Source organism: Apodemus sylvaticus, chromosome 19 (genome assembly GCF_947179515.1).
Source record: "Apodemus sylvaticus chromosome 19, mApoSyl1.1, whole genome shotgun sequence".
NCBI lineage: Eukaryota > Metazoa > Chordata > Mammalia > Rodentia > Muridae > Apodemus > Apodemus sylvaticus.
In genome coordinates, this window is record NC_067490.1 from 47,445,955 (window position 1) to 47,473,876 (window position 27,922).

The window sequence follows — 27,922 nt, forward strand, 5'->3', positions numbered from 1 at the left end:
TCTCAAATTATTTAGCTCTGATTGGCCTGGAACTCTCCGTAGATTAGGCTGGCCTCAAACTCAGAGACATCAACCTGCCTCTCTGCCTCCCAAGTTCTCCAGTTGCAGGTCTGTGCCACCGTGTCCAGCACTCTCCATATATGCTTCCTTCCATCCATCCATCCATCCATCCATCCATCAATCTATCAATCCATCATCTATTCATCATCCATCTGTCCATCTGTCTGTCTGTCTATCTATCTATCTATCTATCAACCCATTTATCTATCTAAACTGGGGAGATAGCACAGTGGATGTCCTCAGCATCTTTGTAGGTGTGAGGAGCTGCTGATTGGTGACCTGCCTGTAATCTCAGCACCCAGGAGGTGGGAAACTAAGACAGTGGATTGTCTCGAAAAGCTGACTACCTAGACTAGGCAGCAGAGGGTTCTGGGTACTTTGAAAGACATTTCTTCAAGTAGATAAAATGGAGAGTGATTGAGAAATCATCCAGTGTCAACTTCGGACCTCTATACAAAATACATATGGGTATACATGCATATGAACATGCACACATGCAGGAAAGGGTGAATGAATTTTATAAGAGAATACATTTGTGCTTTAATGGGAAGATACTTTGTTAGGCTTCTGAAGAAAGATTGCTCATGAAATTTAAATAAATAAATAAATACAAGTAATATTTGGATTATAGCCTCCTAGAATACAAACATTGTAGATAAAATAACTTGGGTAAAAACATCTAGACAGTTATTTCAGAATACTAAACAGATTATACTCGTGTTAATTTGCCAGAAGTCATCTTGAGAGCCTGGAATCTTTGTACATCCTAGAGATTGGTTATCTATACACTTCTGTTATGAGATCTAGTTGGCATGTGTATGAGTCTGTGTTTAGGCTGATACTCTGATTACCACTTGAAGATAGATTTATTAAGGGAGTGTTTAGTTTCATGGAAATAAAAAGGGTTAGTTTTATAGGCATATACAAGTTTAATTTTTGTCATAATACCTTTGAAATGTAATTTTATATTTGGTAGTCCTTTATCTTAAATTTGCTCTGCTTAAAATTTTTTTCAAATTTTTGTAAGTTCTAAGATTGGTGTTATTCGGTTTAATATATTTGGAAAGGCTCATGAAGCATCTTCTTATAAATATGTTGATTGATCCATTATGCAAAAAGGGAATCTGAACACGTTTTTGTGATGTGGTTTTTCCCTTTATCCCCCCCCTTCTCCCCGCCCCGCATTGGTTCTGCATGACACACGGTTTTGCTGCCTCCAAGGATACTAGACTGGCCTATACCTTACTGTAGCCCAGCTAGCCTTGAACTTCTGGTGACATTTCTGCCTTAGCCTCCTAAGCTCTGGGATGATAAGCTAGAACCTTCTAAATACATAGGCATATTGTTTATCATACTTGCAAGTGAATGTTTGTATTGGGATGTAAATAATTCCTAGCCCTCTTTTAGAGAACAGAAGTGAACACTGCTGTCTTTCCCTTAGAATAGCAGGGAACGCCTGCTGCTGTCGTCACAGAGCCCTTACCTCCCTCTCTGCACTGCATCATTGCCCTGAGCGCCCACTGCTGTCCTAAGGTGTATGAAGTCTGGGCCATCACATTTCCAGTCTCTCTTCTGGTCCCATAGCTCAGCACTTGGGTCTGTAGTGCAGTTGTTACAGTTCGGTCTGTTTGGTGCATTCTTGGAGCCATATTCTTTTAAGTGTTAATTTAGTGTTTTACTTTTTAAGATGGGGCCACATAAGTTACCTGGCTTTGCTTGGTGCTTCTGATCCTCCTGCACCATTTTCCTAAGGCTGTAATTAAGGGTCAAAACAGTGGGCTTTATGTCCTGTTTAAACCAGAGGAATTTGGTATATAAACAGACTTTAACCCGCTCTTATAAAAGTTCAATCTTATAACCTTCTGGTTGTAAACTTAATCATGTTTAGTTTGGGATATGATTTTATATTTGCTCAAAGCACCATTAAATGACAAATTGTATTAAGATCAATCCTGCTTACATTTTTTTGGTTTTGGTTTTGGTGGTACTGGTGACTAAACCCTGGGCATGCTAAGCAACTGTGTAAGTAATGGGGCATAGCTCTGCCAGTGTGTGTGTGTGTGTGTGTGTGTGTGTGTGTGTGTGTGTGTCTTGTGTAAGGTCAGGGCACAGCCTTGAGTGTCGCTGTTCATATTCTGCCTTGTCTGAGACACAGTCTTTCTTTTTCACTGCTGTGACCACTGGGCCAGCTGAATGCACCAGTGTAGCTGGCCAGTGAGTTTCTGGCCATTCTTCTGTCTCAGCATCCCATCTCCTCGTGGGTAGAGAGGGATCACATGTTCCTGTGCTACTGCTTTTACAGGGTTCTGAGGATCTGACCACAGTCACTCAGGTTTGCCCAGCAAATAAGCTGTCTCCCCATCTTTCCTGCTGCTTATATTTAAAAAGCAAATAAAAATGTGTGTGCTTGTGACACAGACTCAACTATGTAGCTCTGGGCAGCCAGCCTGGAATTCACTATGTGAGCCAAGTTGGCCCTGAACTTACAGAGATCCTCCTTCCTCTGCCTCCAAGTGCTGAGATTACAGGCATGTGCTTAAATTATTTTTAGTTATATGTACTTCTGTGTATTTGCATGTGAGTACCCTCAGAAGCCAGAGGTGTCCGACTCCCCAGGAAGTGTCGTCACTCCTTTGTTGGGGTGCCGAGAAGAGGCCTTGGCTCTCCTAGACAGCAGTGAGCACTCTTACTGCTGAGCCATCTCCAGCCCATGCTTGCACTTTTGAAGCAACTTGTCTTCTGAACATGTCCTCTGGATTTGTGTCATTTTCTTCCAGAGTTCTCTCCTTCCTCTTTCTTAGCCTAGTCTGCTTATCTTTTTTGAGGAGGATGGGGTGTTTTTCTTTTTGAGACAAGAGTCTCACTATATAGCTCTGGCTGGCTGTCCTGAAAAATCAGTACGTAGCCAAGGCTGCCCTCAAGATCAGAGCTTTGCCTGCCTCTGCCCCCAGTGCTGGGACTAAGTTCATGTGCCACCACACCCAGGCTTAGTTCTGTGTATCTTTGTGGGGAGTGTTTGCTGGTTGTTTTGTTCTAATTCTGAGGAGACCAGAAAAGGGCATCAGATCCCCTGGACTGGCTTAGCTCCATGTTAGCCACCATGTGAATGCAAGGAATCTGCTTGTCCTGTCTCTCAGTAAACAGACTTCCCTCACAAGTACCTGACTTTCATTTACATTTACTAGCCTTTGCCTTTTCCAGTTATCTTTGTGGGATCTACATGGGCAGATAACATTTTTTGTTCTTCATTCAGTAGTTAATGCTATTTAATGTGTTAGCTATCTCTAGGTGTTGCATAAGGTTTTAAACAAAAGGGATAAATCGTTTGTACTGGAAATTTCTTGAGTTGAGGCCCCTGCTCTCAATCCAAGTCTTCATTCTTATTGTCTCTTGACCTTTGGAATAGTTCCTGTGGTGACAGTGAACTCTGACTTCAGAATTTTTCATTATCAAAAACTGTTTCTTAAACTGAAGAAATAATTCACAAATCTTTTGTGTATAAATCATATTTATGTATTATAAAACTATGACAGTATTTAATTAGGACTCAAGGAATTGCCAGATTTCTGGATACTAGAAACGGCAAATGTGCAGTTACAGAAGAGTGAATAAATGTGTGAATTTGAGATGCAGCAAAATAAGATGCATTGTGTACTTGTTTAGTGCTTTCTAAAAAATTTTTGTGCAGCTCCTACTACTAATTACATGCATAATAATTTGAGAAATTACACTCTCCATACTTTGTCGAAATTGAAAACTTTTTGAGTCTACTGGTCCTTCTGACTCTTGTTTTTAATTATTCTGCAGCATTTGTGACAAACCATGACTTCAGTGAGTCCTGTTGGCTCTCTTCCCCCAGAGTTCTAATTCAAACAGCAGTTTCCATAGGGTCCTCTGGGGTCTGCGTAAACTCTCGGGCTCTTTCCTCTTAGCTCTTGCCTTTGTCATCTTTAGGGTGTTAAAATAGCCCCCTGTGTGTTAAATCAAGGTAGATGTCTGCAGGTCTAATTCTAGATTCAGTCCTATTGTCATGGTAAAACTTTGAAGATTTTGTAGGAATCCATGGGCCTGGTGTTTACTGATAACTCCTTAGATGTTGCCCTACAGAAATACTTGTCTGCATTCACTTCATGCTTTTAAAGGTGATTCGATGTATAAGTGTTAAGTACCTGATAATCTCATTTTTCACATACTTCATGAAGCATAAGCAATAATTGCCTGCCTTCAATAAGGAGCAGAACAAAAGAGAGGTGAGATGTAGAAAATGGGAAGAGAAAAGACCAGAGGGCTGAGTCAAAGGGAAAGGTCGTATATTCTAGTGAGCGCCATCACCGTCTTTAGTTCTCTGTTTCCCTGTGCTGTGCTCAAGAGAAGCGACCAGGAGAGTCAGATATTTGAGTTGTAAGTGAATAATAGGGGAAATAATAGGTTTGTCTCAAATTTCATTAACCTCATTTTGCCATTAGGATTCTGATTAAAATTTCTTTTAGGGTTTATCATGTGTATCACTTATTATTAAAATTTGCTGAATAAAGGGCTAGAGAAATGTCTCTGGCTTAGAACACTAAGTGCTCTTGCCGAGCACTTAGGTCAGGTCCCCAGCACCCACGTGGCAGCTCACGGCCACCTGTATCTCTAGAACAGGGGTTCGATGCCCTCCTCTGACCTCTGTGGACACCAGGCATGCACCTGCTGTTAGATACATAAAACAAAACACTTTTACACATGAACTAATTTAAAAAATAATTGCTGAATAAATGTGTAAGAGAGAGAGGGATGCGCACGTGCATGTGAGGCATGTGCGTGTTTGTATCACATACAATAATCAGCAGTGATTGCCCACTGTCCATAAGAGAGAGGGGGGTGTGCATGTGCATGTGAGGCATGGGCCTGTTTGTATCACATACAATAATCAGCAGTAGTTGCCCACCGTCCATAAGGAGCAGAACAGAAGAGAGGATGCATCTGCATGCTCCGCATGCCCATGCCTGTGGAAGCCAGAGGACGCTGGACAGTGGGAGCTGTGGGCTGTGTCGCCTCATGTGCGTCTCTCCAGCCGCCATCTGATTTTCCATGCTCGTGCTGTCTGGTGCTTCTCTTGATGCTGCTTTCCAGCAGCAAAACATCTGTGTGCTTTTTCAGTTCAAGACCACTTGTCTTAGCCTTTTCTGCCGTTCGAGGAAATGGGATATGAGTAGGCAGAGAAGACCTGAGCCACCAAGCACTAGTAATGCAAATAAAAGGGCTGTTAAGACCCTTTAGAGTTTTCGGTTATGTGTGAAGTGAAGGAGAAAGCCTATTGTGTTTTCAGATGCAGAATTGTTGAGCAACTCCACTTTCCTTCCACACTCAAGATTGAGAAGTTGTTGAGCCCCTACTATTTTTGTCTACTGCTTTCGTTCTTTCATATTAGTGAATGTAAAATCATGAACTGTTTGTAAATTAGGAACATCTTTTAAAGGGATATTTTTATGCTGCCACTATGAACATATTAAATGAAGTACCAATAGAAGGGGATTTTCCTAGAGGTTATTATAATTAATAAAATTATCAGTCTTAGACCTGAATACTCTTACATGCATGATCTTGTGATTCCTTATGAAGATTAAGTAAATGTTATCAACTGTGCAAATGAGGAAATGAACTTAACTACTAAAGAGGTGGGACCAGGAATTTTAACCTAGATTGCCTCTGATTCCAAAATGAAGGCATATTCCATTACATCTGGAGGTTATTAACTCTGGCTACAGATTGGAGTCATCTGGAGAGCTTTGGAAAAGTACTGGTGCCACTAAGTCAGGCACTGTGATTGATCTGGTGCTTTTAAACGCTTCCTAGGTGATCCCAGTGAGGAGGTAACCCAAGAAGGATTGCAGCTCATTCTACAGCGTCAGTAGCCACATCTTTGCTTGCAAACATTTGTCAACAGGCAGTCATCAGTGTTTCCTAACTGGCATTCTCTTACTTAACATAAAGGATTTGTATTAGAGAAAAGAAGAGACCTTATATAATAAACACTGAGATTTTACTGACCAGGGCTGTAGAGGTGGCTCAGAGGTTGGAGTACTGACTGCTCTTCCAGAGAACCAGGGTTCAGTTTCTAGCACCACATGGTGGCTCACACCATCTGATATTCCTGTTCTAGGAAACCCTACATTCTCTTTTGTCTTTTGCAGATACCAGACATTTACATGGTGTTCAGATATACCTGTAGACAAAACTCCCATATACATAAAATGAAATAAAAACAATTTTAAGAAGTTAAGAGTAACCATAGTATGGGATATCTTTACCTTTAGTCCTTACAAAACTTAAAGTAGATTTCTGATGTTTTTCTTATTTTAAGTTGCCTCCCTAGTGAAGTGAAATGTGCTTGATTCAGTTTGAAATATATTGGTCAGTTTGTTTCTGGACCTCTGAATCTCAGGAAGTAACATACTCATTGAGACTAAGAGGAAGAACACTTTCTCAACACATGGTAGATCGGGCTATGAGATTCAGTCTGTACTTTGGACAGGATCACATTAGATAATCAGACTTGGCTTGGTGTTTTTAGGAACCTTTATTTCTTTTCTTTTCTGGTTTTTTTTTTTTTTTTTTTTTTTTTTGGCTAGGCATGGTAGCTTTCCTTTCATCCCAGCACACATGCACGTATACACATACATATCCACAAACATACACTTAAAAACAACAAACCAGCCAGGCATGGTGGGACATGCCCTTAAGCCAGCATTCGAGAGGCAGAAACAGGTGCATCTCTGAGTTTGAGGCCAGCCTGGTCTACACAGTAAGTTCCAGGACATTCAGGGCTACAGAGAAACCCTGCCTTAAAAACAAACGAACAAGCAAAAAACCAAACAAACCATTTATTGAGCAAATAGATAAATAACTAGTAAGCTTTGAGGCAGGTATGATGGTTGTAATGAGAATTGTCTTCCACATGGTCGGTCCTTGGACACTTGGCTCCCAGTTGGTGGCACTGGCTGGGGGTGGTTAGATGGTTCAGCCCTGCTGGAGGAAGCACGTGGCTGCGGGTGGACAGGTTAAGATCCTGTGGCCTCACCCAGCTTCCAGTTGCTCTGCTTCACGCTTGCCTTGAAGACTTGAGCTGCTTGCTCGCTGCCATGTGGCTACTGGCCTCCATGCCCTCTCCTCACAGTGGACCCTTGGTCCCTGGAACCATAAGCTCAGATAGACGCCTCCTGTAAGTCGTTTCTGGTCATAGTGTTTCATCACCACAGCAGAAAAGCAACTACTCCCTACACAGGCTCTCATGCGTCCTGTGCCTGGAGCGCCATGTAGACCAGACTGGCCCCAGACTCCCCCAGTCGCTCAGTTCTACCTCCTGAATGCCGGATTGAAGTGTGCACCACCCCACTTGGCCGGTCTCTTTGTGGGTGTGTGCATTTGAGCACCAGTGCCTGTAGAGACCAGAAAAGGATATTGGATCCCCAGGGCGATGGTGAGTGCTCGGAGTGGAGTTGAGCTTCTCTGGAAGGACAGCATGCACTTCATGCCAGGTGCCATCTTTCAGTCTGCTCAGAAAACGTAAAGGGTGTCTGGGATTTCAGGAGGATGTGACTGTGGGTGAAGATCCTTCCTCAAGTGTCTAATGTGAGCACACAGACAACAGCGAATGTTATTAGGCTGTGAGGAAAGTTGACGTTTGAGTCCTCAGTTTTCCAGTACATTTGAAATAAATACTTCTTAATAAGAATTCAATAATTGCCTTCCTGAAAATACGGCTATTTGGGTGGCTTTGGGGCGTGCTCTAAAGATGTACTATTTTATAGTTTATTGCCAATTATGTGGGCATTGAGGTTCAGTCTTGGAGAGATGATGACTCGGTGTTTAGGAGCATTTGCTGTTCTGAAGGTGACAGTAAACACGGTGTAGCAGTTGGGAATGGTTTGACAATTTTTTCTTTCAGCGCTGTCATGAGTATGTGCTCTTACCATTTGTACTTTGTAGAAGAAATTGGAGAACAGTTTTTAAAAACACCATCCTTGGGCCTGGGGAGATGGCTCAGTGGGTAAGAGCACATGCTCTGTAAGCACCAGGACTTGAGTTTGAATCCTAAGAGCCCACATTAAAAAACTTGGCATGCCTGCACCCCCAGGGTGGAGTGGTGAGAGGGGTGCAGGGTGGCGAGAGGCTTGCTGGGGCCTCTGGCCTCTGAAGGAGCCCCAGGTTCAGTGAGGGGCCTGTCTTAAGGATCAGGTGGAGAGGTTCCAGCAGGATGCCCGGCGCATTGAGATGCGAGAACACATGTGCCGTGCCGTGCCTCACAAGGCACACCTCAGCTGTCCACCGGCTAGACTCATGGGCACGAACCACCATGCACGGCTTACACACTGCTAATGTTCTGGATAAGCTCTTCTGGGAATGTTGTTTTGTTGTTGTTGTTGTTGTTGTTGTTGTTGTTTTAGTTTTAAACTTTGATGGGTGTCTGTAAGGACCATCATTACAAACTGCTGGTGCGGAGACACCCGGTACACCTCTCAGTGCTGCTGTTCTTTGACTTTTACTCATATCTTTTAATAATTCATATCTTTTCTCTAGCTGGTTGTGGTGTATATCTGTAGTCCTAGCATCTGGCAGAAACTGGAGTGTGGGGTCAGGCAGGCCAGCTGGCCTCCCAGTGATTTCCAGGACAGCCTAGAATGCAGACTGGACACCTTGTCTCCAAAACACATATATAATGAAATTAATTAATTTAAAAGTCTGTTCTTAGTCACAGTACTCTTAGCACTGCATGGAAAATACATATTTTATAAGAATGTTTAAAAGAACTAATACAGGTTCTTTGGCTTTTAGTTTTTTATTACATTTAATGTGTGTGTGTGGGCATGTGTGTTACAAGGTAGAGGACACCTGCAGGAGTTTGATTTTCTCCACAGTGTGAGTCAGGTTGTCAGTCTTGGTGACAAGTGCCTTCACTCACTGAGCCTTCCCATCAGCCCCTCTGTGGGTGATAGAGAGCACACGGCGGACTGAATGGGTTAATGTCTAAGTCCTATAGACAGCGACTGTTCATCATGAGGAAGCTCTGTGGGCTACTTAGGGCTGGGAGAAGAAAGCTTGTGTGGGGCCCTTTCCATGTCTGGGGTTCAGCCTCAATTGGGGAGTGTAGTTAACCCTGAGTCAGACAGGCTCATCCCTTCAGCCAGGCCAGAGTGAATCTGTAACCCACAAGTAGCCCGGCCAATGTAGGTGATTAACGGTGGGGACCGAGAAAGACCTCCACTGTGTTTACAGGCAAGAAGCTCTGTGTGCTGACTTCTGTGTTCCTAAGAAGACTGCACAGCCCAGATGGCAGGAGTGACATCTCCTTTACTGTCCTTACCGTAGTGACTCTGACCCCTCTTGTAGTCATTGGGAACTACAGGAGAGCCTTTTGCTTTACAGTCTGGGCACACATTGTCTGTTAAGAATTGGTGAGAAGTCTGTTAATTAATTGGTGTTGTAAAGACTCAGCCATATTGTAGTGCATACGCTGAAGGGTGGCCTGGAAGCCAGGGCGGATGGGGCTCCTGTCTCCTGGTTTGCTTACCACCTCTCAGTGCCCTGTAACTGTGCCTTCCGTCGGCATTCTGAGTCAACATAGTCGCTTGGCAGAGAGCTGTCCTGTTTACTGTAGTGTGCAGCAGTCTTCCTGGCGTCCATCCTCTAATCTCTAGGCACACAGACAAGTTTTGACAGCCAGTAATGTCTCCAGACAGTTACCCAGTCTCTCCTGCAGTCTCAAATCTTCCCTAGTTGAGAATTAGCCTATTCTCTGGTTGTCTCTTGCTCTCTGTCTCTCTCCTGTTGGAATCCATGTAAGTCTAAATTAATGAAGATTTGCTTGGGCACTCACTCGATTTGCACATCTTGAGTCAGGATCATGGTATTCTGGCTGCCTGGATCTTGCTCTGTAGATGAAGGTAGTCACAGCCTGCAGTGATGATCCTCATGCCTTTGTCTCACGTATGTAACACCATTCTCAGCTCTGCTGGAGGGCTTTTGGTTTGTTTCGGGCAGGGTCTCAAAGAGCCTAGGATGCCCTCAAACACACTAGCCAACGCTAGCCTTGAACTCTTGGTCATCCTGCCTCTATCTCCCATGAGTTTTGATTATGGAAGTGTGCCATCTGCCTGGAACCCATAGTAGGGGGAGCGGATCTATCCCCGAAAGCTGTTCTCTGACCTCACATATGCAATGTGGCATGTGTGCTCATTACACACATCACATCATACACAGTAGTAAAACAAACTAGAACTTTGGGCATTTCTCCAGAGAAGTCTCCAGGTCCATAAATGACCAGCAAGCACATGAACAGATACTTAGTCATTAGAGCAAATCTCAGCCACACTGCGTTCCTGCCGCACACTAAGATGTCCTTATAAAAAACAAAAGTGGCCAGACATAGCAGCACACACCTTTAGTCCCAGCACTTGGCAGACAGAGACGTCTGACAGCTGTCTGTGAGTCTGAAGCCAGCCAAGGCTACACAGTGAGACGCAGTCTCAAACAAACAGGGCTACCGGGCAGTGGTGGTGCACGCCTGTAATCCCAGCACTTGGGAGGCAGAGGCAGGCAGATTTCTGAGTTCCAGGACAGCCAGGGCTACACAGAGAAACCCTGTCTTGAGGTGTGTGTGGGGGGTGGGGGGAGAAACAGGGCCAAAATGAATAGTGCTGGCAGTGTCAAACACGGATTCTTTGACCTTGCTAGTGGGAACAGAAAATGGTTTGGCAGTTCATTAAAACATTTACCAGGTAACAGTTAAACAGCTTTGCCATAAGACATAGAGATTTCACTCTTGTGTCCACCTAGAGAATTGAAAACATATCCATATAAAACATGGACACTGAGAATCTTAGTAATGTGATTTATGATAGCCAACGGTAGATATGACTCAAATATTTGTAAATTAACCCAGTTTTGCAGCTCTATACCACGGAATGCTTATTGGATCATAAAAATAACAGAAACTTTTAAGACTACATATTACAAGGACAAATTTTGAAAGCATCATGCTGTGCATGTGTGCGCATACAGCAAATGTGAAAACCATATACTCTATGACTGAATTTGCAAGACAACGACCTTTGAATGTACTTAAAAAAGAGCTAGGCTCTACAGTCTATGATCTGCAAACTATAACTTAGTAACGTCTTAATTCAAGCTTAAATCCTTTAAAGTGTAGCCAGTATGAAATTGAGCTGCCATTGACATTTCACACGTGCACATTCTATATAATGTTTCCCACCCTCCCCACCCCCATGTGCTGTGAATTGAGTCCAGGGCTTTGTACATGTTAGGCAAGCCAATTCAACCAGGGGATTACATCCATCCCTGCTCGACACCCCATCCCCCACCCCTGTAAGTGAGTGCACGTGGAGACAGAAGGGATGCCTCTGCCACACCTTGAGACAAAGTCCTCATTGCCTTTAGAGTGCCAGTTAGGCCAAGTGCCTGGACCATGATGCAATGTCTCTTTCGCTCCCGTGCTGGGATTAAAACTGGCACCACCATGCCTAGCATTTCTGCATAGGTTCCAGGAGGCTGAACTCGGGTTCTGGTGCTTTCAAGGTCAGTTCTATACAGACTTTGCCCCAGCACCAGGCTCCACTTTTCTTTAAGCTCTTCTACACTGTTTATATAAGTGCTGACTAATACTTAAATTGCACAAGTTTATTATAGATTAGCAGCAGAGGTTAGACCAGAGTCAATCTGACTCTTCTGCTGGCCTTTGCCTTAATAGCAGAAGTAGTCACATACCTGTTGAGGGTTTATCTTAGGAGGGAAAAAAGGATGTTAAAGAATAATTTCAGATTTTCCTTTAAGAGAAAAAATTGTAAACAATGTCTTAATGCTTTTCAGAAACTTCTGAATGGTTAAGACTTTTGTGTCTTTTTATGAGCTAATCTGTTATGATGTTCATTCTTAATAACGGAATTTATATCTTTTCAGACAGATTTGACCAGTTTTGGGCCATCAACCGGAAACTCATGGAATATCCTCCAGAAGAAAATGGATTTCGTTATATTCCTTTTAGGATATATCAGGTAGGAAATAACATTATGAATATTTTTAAAAGCTTTGGATATTATCTTGAAGCATGTGTCATATGGGAACCTACCTGCATCAAGTTTGCCTCCAGGGTTTTCAAACCTGTCTTCTGCTGGTAGGAGAATTGGAGGTTGTGCTACAGTGTCTGAGCACTAGTTGCTACTGCCTATGTCCACTGTACTTGCTGGTTCTGCTCTGTGCTACAGGTTACCTGTAACCCTAAGATAACACATGAAGATAACATGTTCGAAGTGTGTTTTGCTGAGAGTCTCAGGTAGCACAGGCTGACCTGGAACTCGCAGTGAAGGCTGGCCTTGAACATACACCTCTGTAAGTGCTGTGGTTGTACCCGACGTGTCTGGGTCCACACTGGGACCCCAGAACTATGTGCATGTTGGGCAAACATTCTGTCAGCTGAACTGCATCCCAAGCCACAAGTCCTTTTTGATTAGGTTTTGAGACAGGGTGTCCTACAAGAGCCCTGCTGGCCTCGGACTCGTCACTCTCTTCCCATAGCCTGCTCAGTCCAGGATCATGTGCATGTGAGTGGTGGTAGAAGTGTGTAGTTTGTGTGACGTGTATTCCCTACGTAAAACACCGACAGCACTGTAAGCAAGCGGCATCCTTGTCACACTTGATCTAGTACTGTACTGCTGTTAGACTTTTTGTTTTTACTGATTTTTTTTTTTTTTTTTTTTTTCTGCTCAAGATGGGTCCTGGGCACCATGCTTCCTGACAGAAGCATACATACACCAGGCCTGCTTTGTGGTGGCTGGTGATAAACTAGGATGAAGTGTCACAGAGATCACCTGTCCTGCCAAGGAGCTTGGAGTTTGCTAAGTCAGTGTTTGCTCCTGCACCTGAGGAGAAGGCTCGATGGCGAGTCGTCAGGACTGTAGACCGTGTCTGGTAGTCAGGCTTACAGCAAACTGAGCCGAGGTAAAGCTAGGCTTGTGAGTGGCAAATGTTAAATAACCCTTGAGGCCCCGCCCGCCCTGCACGTGCAGCTCAGTGCTAGTGCTAGGCACTCGCAAGCACAAGGTTCTGGATCCAGTTGCAGACACTGTAAAAGTTGTATTGATAGTATTGACAAATCATTTACTAGTGGAAATTGAAAGTGTGAGTACCTGGAGTTAGTGTTGCAGTGTTATTTCCAAAGGTCTATACGTTTGCAAAGGCAGTGTTCTGTTCATACTCAGTGTCTAGAAAAGTGCCCTCCTCGTAAATTCTGTTAACGCTTATTTTCATTTTCATATGCCATGAGCTTTCTAGTAACTTATTGTCAGGTGTTCCACAGCCTCACAGAGTGTCTAGATTGTGAAATATAATTTAACAAATCTGTTGTCCACAGTGCATGTGTCTGAGAAGAGGCCTTCCTTTTTTATTTTGTTTAAGGGACAGTTGTGAGGTCAGGTTATTCTCTCTCTCGTGCTTTGGTATCATCACATAGAGGGGTCCAGTGTGGAGAAGGTGTGTGGAGAACCCGTGTGGTGTGGGGACGGAGAAGAGATTGTCCTTTTGTTTTGGAGACAGGCTTTGCTTTGTAGACTAGCCTGACCTGGAAGTCCCAGGCTTTCACACAGTGGCATAGCAGGTGTGCACACCCCACCACCACCACCACCCCACCCCCCGGCATGAGAGGATGGCTTCTATACAATTCTGTCATCAGATAGAAAGTGGGAACTTACAGTTCTCAGAAGTGACTTCAGCAGACCTGGCTGCCCGGTGAGAGAGCCATGCTTCCTGCAGACCCGCCCGTCCCTGTGGGGGCAGGGAAGGGGCAGGCGCTCTAGCCGTTGCTTCTTGGTGGCTTTACAAGCTCTCCTTCCTTTCCATTTTGGTTTTGAGTTGAATCTGAACAAATCTGAATAAAAAGTGTGGTATGTAAGTAAATACCAAAATTTTAGATTTATAGTTTTTGTTAATTTATTGTATCTTTACTTTCTTCATTTCTTTCTTACATTTTTAAGTTTTCCTTTTATACCCTGACCAAAGGAAAATGGGGCCTCCATTTCTTGTTCCCAATTATCTTTTAGTAGTAGCATCAGGTTTTGGCTTCTACTTTCTAGTGACTATAATAGGCTCTCAGGTGAGCTGTTACTCACGCAGCATTCAGTACACACACACACACACACACACACAACTTTACGTTAGTAAGAATATTTAAAGAAAGCCCAGAAGCCCATGTTTAATAGACAAAGAATAATTTTTGCTAAAATATCAGTTCACACTGAAGACTCGTGTCCTGTCCCCAGGAGAGTTCAAAAGGAATGAGAATTAGCAGCCAGACCCAGGTCTGATGTGTCAACAACTTATTTTTCGTTTATAAGTTAAGCTTATCTTATTTATGCAACATTATTGTCACAGTGACTGAGACAACTTGAATGTAGCTTGGCCAGATGAGCCAATCGCAGTCTGACTTTCCGTGACTGGTGATACTCCTCGCACACTGGGCTTCCGCAGAGATGGCCGGCGCTGGTTTCCATGTGCAGTGGTGTTCATCAGGGACTCAGAATGAGCGACATCAAGTGACAGAATTTTAGTGGTAAAAGTCAGATTCCTCCAGAATTCTCTAGTGGTGTCACACACCAGCTCTCTGTCATTTACATAGCAGTCAGTGTGTGAGTTTCAGGTCTGTGTCCCTGAACTCCAGGTGCTTCAGTGTGAGCCAGTGTTCTAGAAATGAGACTAATGACAAGAGGTGTTTCCAACATGTAGCCAAATGTTGTCTAGAAGTGCAGAAGTAAGTAGATGGTATTAACGAGGCTACCTCAAGAGGCTTTGTGAAATGGCCTGGAGAGGTCTGAACATTGACTTAGGCTGAAGCCTCTAGACATCAGGTTTGAGCCCTGCGGGCAGCAGCATGTTGTGAGCATGTTGTCTTCAGGGAGCACAGGGTATCTAACCATTTCTGCACAGCGAGTTTGCTAACAAAGCTCAGCCTCTTATTTGTCTGGTGTGGCACGGACCACCCCGAGCTGTGCACTGAAGTCCGGTGGTGGTATTCTGCTGTACCGGCCGCTGCTGCACTGCACTGCTTACAGAATGAGTGCAGAGAAGTGTGATTTCAGGGAAGAGGAGAAATAAGTGCAGTAAGGCAGATGCCAGTAGATGGACTGGGCCTGCTGTGGCCTACAGGAGGCAGGAAGGCCTCCCTAAGGAAGCAACGTGTCCAGTATTGAGCAAGGTGGGGTGGGCCGCAGGGTGGTGGGCTGAGTAGCTGGAGGAAACACTGACAGCAAGGGTTAGGAGGGATGGGCAGCAAGGGTTAGAATTAGGCCACAAGCGCAGAGGTTCCTGCCTTGAGGACTTTGCTGTCAGATAGCGAACGGGGGTCCTCAGGGGCTCTAATGCTCTGCACAGCTGCCAGCCACTCAGTCACTCATGCTGTGCGGCTTGCCTGACACTCCTCCCAGGAGGGATTTACAGGGTTAAGTTTTAAACAATAAAGAAAGGTTGGGAAACGGGGCCTAGCTCCTAAGGACACTCAGATGATCTATTTCATACATCACCAAAGCCTCGTTGATGTCTTCATTTGATTGAGAGGTTTGCTTGCCAATTTTACTTAAGCAGGTCTACTTCTGTTGTGATGCAGTGAAACCTTTAAGAATGTAATAGTTAAGGGATTTCATAGTGCGTGATTTTAGTCAGAAACTAGGTTGGCTGGGACTAACTTGTACTTCCTAATCTGAGGAGGGGCCAGATTTCAGGGATCAATGAGTTTTCTGAAGTTCTTAACAAAAATGTGTGGCAAGTGATGACTCCCTGTGTGCAGCTCAGGGGCACATGCCACATAGACAAACAAGAGTAACTCTCTTCCGAGCAACAGAAACCCTGCTGCTTCCTTTCCGACTCTCCTCTAGTTCACTGCATGGTAGTGAAAAATCGCCTCCCTGTCCTCTTACTGCCTCGTATTTCAGTTACTATTTTGCCGTTACCTCTAGCCAGGAAACTGGAGACCAAGAAGAGGTCCTTACTGCTTAGCAAACTCTATAGTTTTTTAAAATTTAGTTTTAACTTATTTCCAGAGAACATATATTATAATTTGTAATTCATTTTGACTGTACTGGTGAGCAGCCCTTTTCCCACAGGCCTCTTCCACTTTATGTTAGATTAATATGACTAGAATTATGTTACTAGAATTATTTCTCATGGCTTATATCACTTACTTAGTATACTTATTTACTATAGTATTTAGTTCACTTTTATTTTTGCTTATGTTTGTTAAGGTGTGTGTGTGTGTGTGTGTGTGTGTGTGTGTGTGTGTGTGTGTGTGTGTGTCTGTGTGTGTGTATGTGTGCGTGTGTGTGTGCGTGTCTGTGTGCGTGTGTGTCTGTGTGCGTGCGTGTGCGTGTGTGTGTGTGTGTGTGTGTGTGTGTGTGTGTGTGTGTGTGTCTCTGTGTGTTTGCTTGCATGTGTGCGCGCCATGGTGCTGTGTGAGGACAGAGGAGGGCTAGGCCACCTGAGCTAGAGCTCTGGGCAGTGGCAGACCACTACACAGGTGCTGGCAAGGGAACCCCGTCCTCTGGACGAGCAGACCAGCTCTCCAGCCCTGCAAATTATTTTTACTTAACTTTAGCTTTCAATTTTCAGTGTTTTAGCTGTGACTTGGCTTATGTTTTCTTTTGCTTGGTGGAGTAAGGAGGTCTCATGTAGCCTAGGCTAGCCTTGTTCTGCATAGTTCAGGCTGCCCTTAAACTCTTCTTTTTTAAGAACTATAATCACAAGCATGAGCCACCATGCTCAGCTCTATTTCTTTATCTTCATAATCTCCTTTGTTTCATAAAATGCATTCTACTTCCTTTAATTATTTTTACATTGGTTTTTTAAAATTTTTCTTTGTATTAAAAAATAGTTTAATAAACGTTCCTGTCTAGCTTGCTCAAGTCCAGTGTTTGTGTGGTTTTTCTGTTGTCAGCCTATTTCCTTATTTTCTTGTTTGGGTTCTAATTTGTATACTCATCTGACAATTTCAAAAGATCCCTTAAATGCCTAGAATAAGTACATCTCCCTGCTCTGTGTGTGTGTGTGTGTGTGTGTGTGTGTGTGTGTGTGTGTGTGTGTGTGTGTGTGTGTGTGTGTATCTGTCTGTCTGTCTGTCTGTGTGTCTGTGTGTGTATGGGTGTGGGTGTTGCATGGCTAAAGTATTCAAACAACCAGTGTATAAGCTGGCTTTACTTTTTATGTGAAGATATGGTCACCACAGATGTTTCTGTTCCGTGTCTTGTTTCTTCTAGATTATCATCGATGTGTTGGGGCTTTCATATCAGTTCAGTTTCTTGTTTCTAGATTTTCCTATTCAATTTTTTTTTGGCTAACTTGTTTGCTATTGTCACCTAGTAGCTATGAAGTTTAAAAACTTTCTTTTACTGAGTAAGCTTGATGTCTAATTAGGACAGACAAATGACAGTTTTCTGAGAAAAACCTCGGCCACATTCTGTCCCTTCCTGTAATGACGATGCTGCTGTGACCCCAGGCTGATGACATGACGTGCAGGTCCACTGGAAAGCTCTGGCTGACGTGGGGTCTCTTGGAACAAATATTCCCCAAGTTGTTGCAAGAGCAAGTTAATTTTAAGAAATACTTGTTAGTGTTTTAGTTTTCTCTTGTCATGTAAAGTAACCTTTTGGGAAGGAGAAAGGCTTATCCGACTCGATTAGCAGCTCTAGGGTTCAGTGCCTCATGGTGGGAAAGTAAAGGCAGCCGATTGCGTCACATCCACAGTCAGGAATAGAGAGTGATGAACTCGTGCTGCCGCTCCTACCTCAGTCAGTGTAATGAACACGTAAACCCCACAGGCTTGCCCAGAGGCCGGCCTCCTGGGGACAGCTCATACTGACCACAGCAGTGCAGTGTGCTCCTTGCCTTGTGGGGGAGGTCATATGATAGGCCGACGTGCCAGTACTGAAGAGGGCATCTCTGCTACCTCCAAGGCTTGATAAATAGATTTTGTAGAAATTTGGAGAAAACAAAGATAAAGTGTTTCCTCGGGCTATGCTGTTCTTGTGTGACTGGGGTGAGGGCTGTTTTATGACCGTGTCTCTCACTGTCGCCCTGACCAGGCTGTAACTTGCCATGTGCTGGCATTGAGCTCTGTCTCCAGAATTGAAGGTGCGCATGCCTGGCGCATACCTGTTAATGATTTCTAAAGTGCAAAAGGTTCTACTGAGTGCTCTGCTTAAGAATAAGTCTGCTGCCTCCCATGCTCATGGATCGGTAGAATCAATATAGTTAAAATGGCCATTTTGCCTAAAGCACTATACAGATTCAATGCAATACCCATCAAAATCCCAACTCAATTCTTCACAGAGTTAGAAAGAGCAATTATCAAATTCATCTGGAACAACAAAAAACCCAGGATAACTAAAACTATTCTCAGCAACAAAAGAAAATCTGGGGGAATCAGTATCCCTGACCTCAAGCAATACTACAGAGCAATAGTGTTAAAAACTGCATGGTATTGGTACAGTGACAGGCAGGAGGATCAATGGAACAGGATTGAAGATCCAGAAATGAACCCACACACCTATGGCCACTTGATCCTCGACAAAGAGGCTGAAAACATCCAATGGAAAAAAGATAGCCTTTTCAACAAATGGTGCTGGTTCAACTGGAGGTCAGCATGCAGAAGAATGCGAATTGATCCATCCTTGTCTCCTTGTACTAAGCTCAAATCCAAATGGATCAAGGACCTCCACATAAAGCCAGACACTCTGAAGCTAATAGAAAAGAAACTGGGGAAGACCCTTGAGGACATCGGTACAGGGAGAAAGTTTCTGAACAGAACACCAATAGCGTATGCTCTAAGAGCAAGAATTGACAAATGGGACCTCATAAGGTTACAGAGTTTCTGTAAGGCAAAGGACACCATCAAGAGGACAGATCGGCAACCAACAAATTGGGAAAAGATCTTCACCAATCCTACATCAGATAGAGGGCTAATATCCAATATATATAAAGAACTCAAGAAGTTAGACTCCAGAAAACCGAACAACCCTATTAAAAAATGGGGTACAGAGTTAAACAAAGAATTCTCACCTGAAGAACTTCGGATGGCGGAGAAGCATCTTAAAAAATGCTCAACTTCATTAGTCATTAAGGAAATGCAAATCAAAACAACCCTAAGATTTCATCTTACACCAGTCAGAATGGCTAAGATTAAAAATTCAGGAGACAGCAGGTGTTGGAGAGGGTGCGGAGAAAGAGGAACACTCCTCCACTGCTGGTGGGGTTGCAAATTGGTACAACCACTCTGGAAAGCAGTCTGGCGGTTCCTCCGAAAACTGGGCACCTCACTTCCAGAAGATCCTGCTATACCACTCCTGGGCATATACCCAGAGGATTCCCCACCATGTAATAAGGATACATGCTCTACTATGTTCATAGCAGCCCTATTTATAATTGCCAGATGCTGGAAAGAACCCAGGTATCCCTCAACAGAAGAGTGGATGCAAAAAATGTGGTATATCTACACAATGGAGTACTATTCAGCCATTAGAAACAATGAGTTCATGAAATTCTTAGGCAAATGGATGGAGCTAGAGAACATCATATTAAGTGAGGTAACCCAGACTCAAAAGGTGAATCATGGTATGCGCTCACTAATAAGTGGTTATTAACCTAGAAAACTGGAATACCCAAAACATAATCCACACATCAAATGAGATACAAGAAGAAAGCAGGAGTGGTCCCTGGTTCTGGAAAGACTCAGTGAAACAGTATTTGGCAAAACCAGAACGGGGAACTGGGAAGGGGTGGGAGGGAGGACAGGGGAAGAGAAGGGGGCTTACGGGACTTTCGGGGAGTGGGGGGGGGGCTAGAAAAGGGGAAATCATTTGAAATGTAAATAAATTATATCGAATAAAAAAAATAACAATAAAAAAAAAAAGAATAAGTCTGCTGTGTTAGATGATCAGGGACCGCCTTCCCTACAAACTTCCAGCTTAGAACTAATGCCCCCACCCCAGAAAATCTGAAATAGTGACTGGAGAATGGCAGTGGTTAAAACAGAGAGGTTTCAAGCTGTCCAGAACTGCAATCTCAGGCTTGGAAAGCAAGTTCCAGGACAGACGAGGCCAGCTGCTCCCAAGCTGTGGTTCACAACCCCATCAGATACCCTACATTTCAGATATTATATTTGCATTACTATTCATAATAGTAGTGAAATTACAGTTATGAACTAGCAATAAAGTAATTTTATGGTTGGAGATCACCCCAGCATGAGGAACTGTACTAAAGGGTTGCAGCATTAGGAAGGTTGAGAACCACTTGGGCACTTATGCCTCATTTCTGGATCTTCATCTAAAAAATAATGATTATGATAATTTGTTACTGTGGATCACATAGGTCTGGTTCACTGTAAATGTTTGAGAATGTTTGGTATGGAAAGAGGTAAAGATGCTACCTTATTAGCTGTGGGCTGGGCAAGTCAGTTCTGTGTCGAGTTCTCTTAAAGCATACTTTCGTTGCAAATTATTTTAATGTTTTGTCAGGCTTTCTGTGTTTATGAGCAGTGTTCATAGCATGAGGCTGCGTGTGCTCTGCTGTATTTGTAGTTGCCACCACAAGCACCATAAGCCTGTGCTTCTGTTTCCTGTTTCTTTCCCTGCAAGTTGGCAGACGCCGTACTCTGGAATAAGTTTTGTTCACTTTCTTTGACTCACTCATCTATGTCTCAGAAGACCCTGCCTTTCATCTCATCTTTCCATTTGCATCTCACCCGGTCCTCCTCCCAGAACTTGCTCCTGTAGAATCGTCCACCATGTTTCCCTTCCCTCCAAGCCATAGCTTTTGTTTTGGTTTGGAGACTGGCTCTTGCTCTGTAGCCAGGGTTGCCTTTGGCCTGCCGTGGCTGTATTTGTTTTGATGTTAATTTGATATTACATGTAGCTATCTAGTATCTAAATCATGTGGTATTGTTTGAAACTGTTCTGTTTGGTTTTCTTGCCTGGTAAAGGCACTCATGTTACGGTGCCTTAACCTCCCCTCACCATCTCTGGCTAATCTTTCACCTGTGCTGTATATAGCGTAATTCTTTGCTTTTAGGAGTCAGACTCCTACACTGATTGTGGCATAAGACAGCTTGGCATACAACTGACTTGCCCGGTGTCCAGCGGGTTACCTGCTGCCCGACTGAACTCGGGCCTTCTATCTTATCTTACCTTTTGCATGTAATGCAGACAGTGGTTTTTATTATTTTCCCTCATTCCTTCTGTTGATGTGTGTGTAGATTTTCTGTATTTAGGAGTCTGCTGAGGAAAAGGATTATCTCCCTTTGCATCTTAATAGCTGTTATAGACAGAGTCTTACCATTAGGAGTGCTTCAATAGTGATTTCAGTGCCATTTTAAACACACCTAAATCTTACATTCTCTGTGCTCCTTGTAAAATAAGTATATAAATTGAGGCCTGCAGGGGGCACTCCAACACAGCAGGTTTTTAATGTACTTAGTAATTGCAGATGGTTTAGAGTTAAATTACTTCCTATGGGGAAAAGTTTGTAAGGAAAGCAAATTATATATGAATAACAGTAATTGCTAACATTTATTTTGTATTTTTGAGGACCAGACACTGTTTGAACTATTGTACATGTGTTTATTCCCAATGTGCTCATATTTTATGTACAGATGAGATCATTAAGAGATGCTCTGGTCCCTGATACTCACTGGCTTCATCCATCTGGAAACTAGGAGGCCAGAAATGTAGGCAGCCAGCGGGCCTCTCACAGAGCCTGTTCTCTCTCATGGCTGTTGGGTTCATTGCTTTTGTTTTCTGAGCCTGTCATTGCCTCTCACTTGAAGTCATGTTCAGTTTAAACGTGTATGTATTACCCCACCCATTCTGAGCCTTCTGATTCTCAATCCCCTTTCTTCTAATACAGAAGAAGAAACTGAAGCAGAGCTGAAACTTTGGAACTCTTTCTTCATTACAGAAAAATTTTTATCTACCAAGTAGGCAATTTTTATTGATCCCTTTTTTTCTTTTTTTTAATTAGATATTTGCTTTATTTACATTTCAATTGGTATCCCCTATCATTGCCCCTCTGAAAACTCCCTATCCATCCCCTCTCACCCTACTCATCCCCCTTCTCAATTTCCTGACTTACAGTCCCCTATTCTAGGGGAATCGAGCCTTCACAGGACCAATGGCCTCTCTTCTCATTGATGTCTGAAATGGCCGTCCTCTGCTACATATGGAGCTGTGGGTGCCCCCGTGTGTACTTTTTGGCAGGTGTTTAGTCCATGGAAGTTCTGGAGTACTGGCTGGTACATATTATTGTTCCTCCTGCAGGGCTGTAAACCTCTTTAGCTCCTTGGATCCTGTATCAAAATATCCACACTTTGGTCTCCCTTCTTCTTGAGCTTCATGTGGTCTGTGAGTTGTATCTTGGGTATTCCAAGCTTTGGGGCTAATATCCACTTATCAATGAGTGCATACCATGTGTGTTCTTTTGTGACTGGGTTGATATTTTCTAGCTCCATCCATTTCCCTAAGAATTTCATGAATTCATTGTTTCTAATGGCTGAATAGTACTCCATTGTGTAAATGCACCACATTTTCTGTATGTCCTCTGTTGAGGGACATCTGGGTTCTTTCCAGCTTCTGGCTATTATAAATAAGGCTTCTGTGAACATAGTGGAGCATGTGTCCTTATTACATGTTGGAGCATTTTCTGGGTATATGCCCAGGAGTGGTATAGCTGGGTCCTCAGGTAGTACTATGTCCAATTTTCTGAAGAACCGCCAAACTGATTTCCAGAGTGATTTTATCTGCTTGCAGTCCTACCAGCAATGGAGGAATGTTCCTCTTTCTCCACATCCTCTCCAGCATTTGCTGTCCCTTGAGTTTTTGATATTGGCCATTCTGACTGGTGTGAGGTGGAATCTCAGGGTTGTATTGATTTGCATTTCCCTGATGATTAAGGATGTTGAACATTTCTTTAGGTGTTTCTAAGCCATCCAATATTCCTCAGTTGAGAATTCTTTGTTTAGCTCTGTACCCCATTTTTAATAGGGTTATTTGGTTCTCTGGAGTCTAACTTCTTGAGTTCTTTGTATATATTGGATATTAGCCCTATATCAGATGTAGGATTGGTAAAGATCTTTTCACAGTATGTTAGTTGTCATTTTGTCCTATTGACAGTGCCCTTTGCCTTACAGAAGTTTTCCAATTTTATGAGGTTCCATTTGAAAGTTCTTGATCTTAGAGCATAAGCTACTGTTCTATTCAGGAAAATTTCCCCTGTGCCCATGTGCTCCAGGTTCTTCCCCACTTTCTCTTCTATTAGCTTCAGTGTATCTGGTTTTATGTGGAGGTCCTTTATCCACTTGGACTTGAGCTTTGTACACGGAGATAAGAATGGATCAATTTGCACCTTTTTACATGTTGACTGCCAGTGACCCAGCAACATTTGTTGAAAAGGCTATCTTTTTTCCACTGGATAGTTTTAGCTCCTTTGTCAAAGATCAAGTGACCATAGGTGTGAGGTTCATTTCTGGGTCTTCAGTTCTATTCCATTGATCTACCTGTCTGTCACTGTACCAATACCATGCAGTTTTTATCACTATTGCTCTGTAGTAGAGCTTGAGGTCAGGGATGGTGATTCCACCAGAAGGAACTTCTGGTGGAATTTATTATTGTTGAGAATAGTTTTCGCTATTCTGGGTTTTTTGTTATTCCAGATAAATTTGTGAATTCCTCTTTCTAACTATGAAGAATTGAGTTGGAATTTTGATGGGGATTGCATTGAGTCTGTAGATTGCTTTAGGCAAGATGGCCATTTTTACTATATTAACCCTGCTAATCCATGAGCATGGGAGATCTTTCCATCTTCTTAGATCTTCTTCAATTTCTTTCTTCAGAGACTTGAAGTTCTTATACAGATTTTTCACTTGCTTTGTTAGAGTCACACAAAGGTATTTTATATTATTTGTGACTGTTGTGAAGAGTATCATTTCCCTAATTTCTTTCTCAGCCTCTTTATCCTTTGAGTATAGGAAGGCTGCTGATTTGTTTGAGCTAATTTTATATCCAGCCACTTTGCTGAAGTTGTTTATTAGGTTTAGGAGTTCTCTGGTGGAATTTTTAGGGTCACTTAAGTATACTATCATATCATCTGCAAATAGTGATACTTTGGCTTCTTCCTTTCCAATTTGTATCCCTTTGACTTCCTTTTGTTGTCTAATTGCTCTGTCTAGGACTTCAAATACTATATTGAGCAGGTAGGGAAAGAGTGGGCAGCCTTGTCTAGTTCCTGATTTCAGTGGGGTTGCTTAAAGTTTCTGTCCATTTTGATTGATGTTGGCTACTGGTTTGCTGTATTTTGTTTTTACTGTGTTTAGGTATGGGCCTTGAACTCCTGATCTTTCCAAGACTTTTGTCATGAAAAGGTGTTGGATTTTGTCAAATGCTTTCCCAGCATCTAATGAAATGATCATATGGTGTTTTTTTCTTTGAGTTTGTTTATATAGTGAATTGCATTGGTGGATTTCCATATATTGAACCATCCCTGCATCCCTGGGATGAAGAAGCCTACCTGATCATGGTGGATGATTGTTTTAATGTGTTCTTGGATTCAGTTGGCAAGACTTTTATTGAGTATTTTTGCATTGATATTCGTAAGGGAAATTGGTCTAATGTTCTCTTTCTTTGTTGGGTTTTGGGGTTAGGTATCAGAGTAATTGTGGATTCATAGATCGAATTGGATAGTGTTCCTTCTGTTTCTATTTTGTAAAATAGTTTGAAGAGTATTGGTATTAGGTCTTCTTTGAAGGTCTGATAGAATTCTGCACTAAAACCATCTGTGCCTGGGCTTTTTTGGTTGGGAGACGAGACTATTGACTGCTTCTATTTCTTCAGAGGTTATGGGATTGTTTAGATTATTTATCTGATCCTGATTTATCTTTGGTACCTGGTCTAGAAAATTGTCCATTTCATCTAGATTTTCCAGTTTTGTTGAGTATAGGCGTTTGAAGTAGGATCTGATGATTTTTTGGATTTCCTCAGTCTCTGTTTTTATGTCTGTCTCCCTTTTCATTTCTGATTTTGCTGATTTGGATACTGTCTCTGTGCCCTATGGTTAGTCTGGCTGAGGATTTATCTATCTTGTTTTTTTCAAGGATCCAGCTCCTGGTTTGGTTGATTCTTTGTATCATTCTTTTTGTTTCTACTTGGTTGATTTCAGCCCGGAGTTTGATTATTTTCTGCCTTCTACTCCTCTTGGGTGTATTTGCTTCTTTTTGTTCTAGAGCCTTTTTTGTTCACAGCCTTCAGCTGTACTGTCAAGCTCATAGTGTATTCACTTTCCAGTTTCTCTTGGGAGGCACTCAGAGCTATGGGCTTTCCTCTTAGCACTGCTTTCGTTGTGTCCCATAAGTTTGGGTATGTTATGCCTTCATTTTCATTACATTCTAAAAAGTCTTTAATTTCTTTATTTCTTCCTTGACCAAGTTATCGTTGAGTAGAGTGAAGTTCAGTTTCCACGTGTATGTGGGCTTTCTGTTGTTTTTGTTGTTATTGGAGGCCAGCCTTAGTCCATGGTGATCTGATAGGATGCATCGAATTATTTCAATCTTCTTACATCTGCTGAGGTCTGCTTTGTGATGGAGTATATGGTCAGTTTTGGAGAAGGTACCTTGAGGTTCTGAGAAGATATATTCTTTTGTTTTAGGAAAAAAATGTTCTATAGATATCTGTTAAATCCATTTGGTTCATAACTTCTGTTCACTGTTTCTCTGTTTAGTTTGTGTTTCCCTGATCTGTCCATTGATGAGAGTGGGGTGTTGAAGTCTTCCACTATTATTGTGTGGGGTGCAATATGTTCTTTGAACTTTAGTAAAGTTTCTATTATGAATGTTGGTGTCCTTGTATTTGGAACATATATGTTCAGAATTGAGAGTTCATCTTGGCAGATTTTTCCTTTGAGTATGAAGTGCCTCTCCTTATCATTTTTTATTACTTTAGGTTGAAAGTGGATTTTATTCGATATTAGAATGGCTACACCAGATTGTTTCTTGGGACCATTTGTTTGGAAAATTGTCTTCCAGCCTTTCACTCTGAGATAGTGTCTGTCTTTGTGCCTGAGGTGAGTTTCTTGTATGCAACAAAATGTTGGGTCCTGCTTATATATCCAGTCTGTTAGTCTATGTCTTTTTATTGGACAATTGAGTCCATTGATATTAAGAGACATAAAGGAGAAGTGATTATTGTTTCCTGTTATTTTTGGTGTTATTTTATGTTTGTGTGGCTATCTTCTTTTGGGTTTGTTGAAAGAAGATTACGTTCTTGCATTTTCTAAGGTATAGTTTCCCTCCCTCCTTGTGTTGGTGTTTTCCTTCTATTATCCTTTGTAGGACTAAATTTGTAGAAAGATATTATCTAAATTTGGTTTTGTCATAGAATATTTTAGTTTCTCCGTCTATGGTAATTGAGAGTTTCTGGGTATAGTAACCTGGGTTGGCATTTGTGTTCTCTTAGGGTCTGTATAACATCTGCCTAATATCTTCTAGCTTTCATAGTCTCTGGTGAGAAGTCTGGTGTAATTCTGATAGGTCTGCCTTTATATGTTACTTGACCTTTTCCCCTTACTACTTTTAATATTCTTTCTTTGTTTCATTTGGTGTTTTAATTATTATGTGCCTGGAGGAATTTCTTTTCTGGTCCAATCTATTTGGAGTTCTGTAGACTTCTTGTATGTTCATGGGCATCTCTTTTTTTAGGTTAGGGAAGTTTTTTTCTATAGTTTTGTTGAAGTTATTTACTGGCCCTTTAAGTTGGAAATCTTCACTCTCTTATCTAACTATTATCCTTAGGTTTGGTCTTCTCGTTTTGTCCTGAATGTATTGGGTTAGGAGCTTTTTGCATTTTGCATTTTCTTTGACTGTTATATCATCTTCTGCATCAGAGATTCTTCTAGCTCTTGAATTCTGTTGTTGATGCTTGCATCTATGACTCCTGACTTCTTTCCTATGTTTTCAATGTCCAGAGTTGTTTCCCTTTGTGATTTCTTTATTGTTTCTACCTCCATTTTTAGATCCTGGATGGTTTTGTTCAATTCCTTAATCTGTTTTGTTACTCTTTCCTGTAATTCTTTAATTTGCCTGTATTCTCCTGTTTTTCTTTAAGGGAGTTATTTATGTCCTTCTTGAAGCCCCCATCAGCATCATGAGCTGTGATTTTAAAATCCAAATCTTGCTTTTCTGGTGTGCTGGGGTATCCAGGACTTGCCGTTGTGGGAGAATTGGGTTTGGATGGTGCCATGTTGCCTTGATTTCTGTGAGTAACGTTCCTATGTTTGCCTTTTGCCATCTGGTTATCTCTAATATTAGTTGGTCCTGCTGTCTCTAGCTGGTGCTTGTCCCTGCTGTGTGCCTGCAAGCCTGTCTCAGCACCCGTGGGTAAACAGCTCTCCCCTGGCACAGAGTGCTGTGGCTCAGCCCAGGTCCTGGGTACAGATGGAGCCAGAAGGATTGTGTCCCAGCCTCTCTGCCACTTCTGTGTTCCCTGTGCTCCTGGCTGTACCAGCCAGCTCAGTCACTGGAGAGAAAAGGTGGCCTCACCTCCAAACCCAGGAGTCAAATCACTTCCTGCAGAGCAGTTCTTCCTTGACAAGATCGGTGCACAGATGGCTGTGGTGCTGCCCAGTGCCTGGGTGCAGGTGGAGCCTAGAAGGACCCTGTCCCAGCTGTTGTGTCACTCCTGTGTTCCCTGCACCCCTTGCTGCACCCCTGGCTGGACCCGCCTGCTCTGTCTCCAGAGAGAACATCTATTGATCCCTTTAAGATCAATTTTAGAAATAGAATTAATGC

The 27,922-nt window shown here is 42.6% G+C and overlaps 1 protein-coding gene across 3 annotated transcripts in view; it reads left to right on the forward strand.

Annotated features, from left to right (window-relative positions):
* Positions 1–27,922, forward strand: part of Atg5 (autophagy related 5) — a 100,649-nt gene that overhangs the window by 38,053 nt on the left and 34,674 nt on the right. For 2 of the 3 annotated variants that reach the window (XM_052163929.1, XM_052163931.1), the window contains one exon: positions 12,019–12,113. In XM_052163929.1, the coding sequence (XP_052019889.1) occupies positions 12,019–12,113 (95 nt within the window). The remainder of the gene's footprint in view (positions 1–12,018; positions 12,114–27,922) is intronic. The other variant, XM_052163930.1, reaches the window with a different exon arrangement.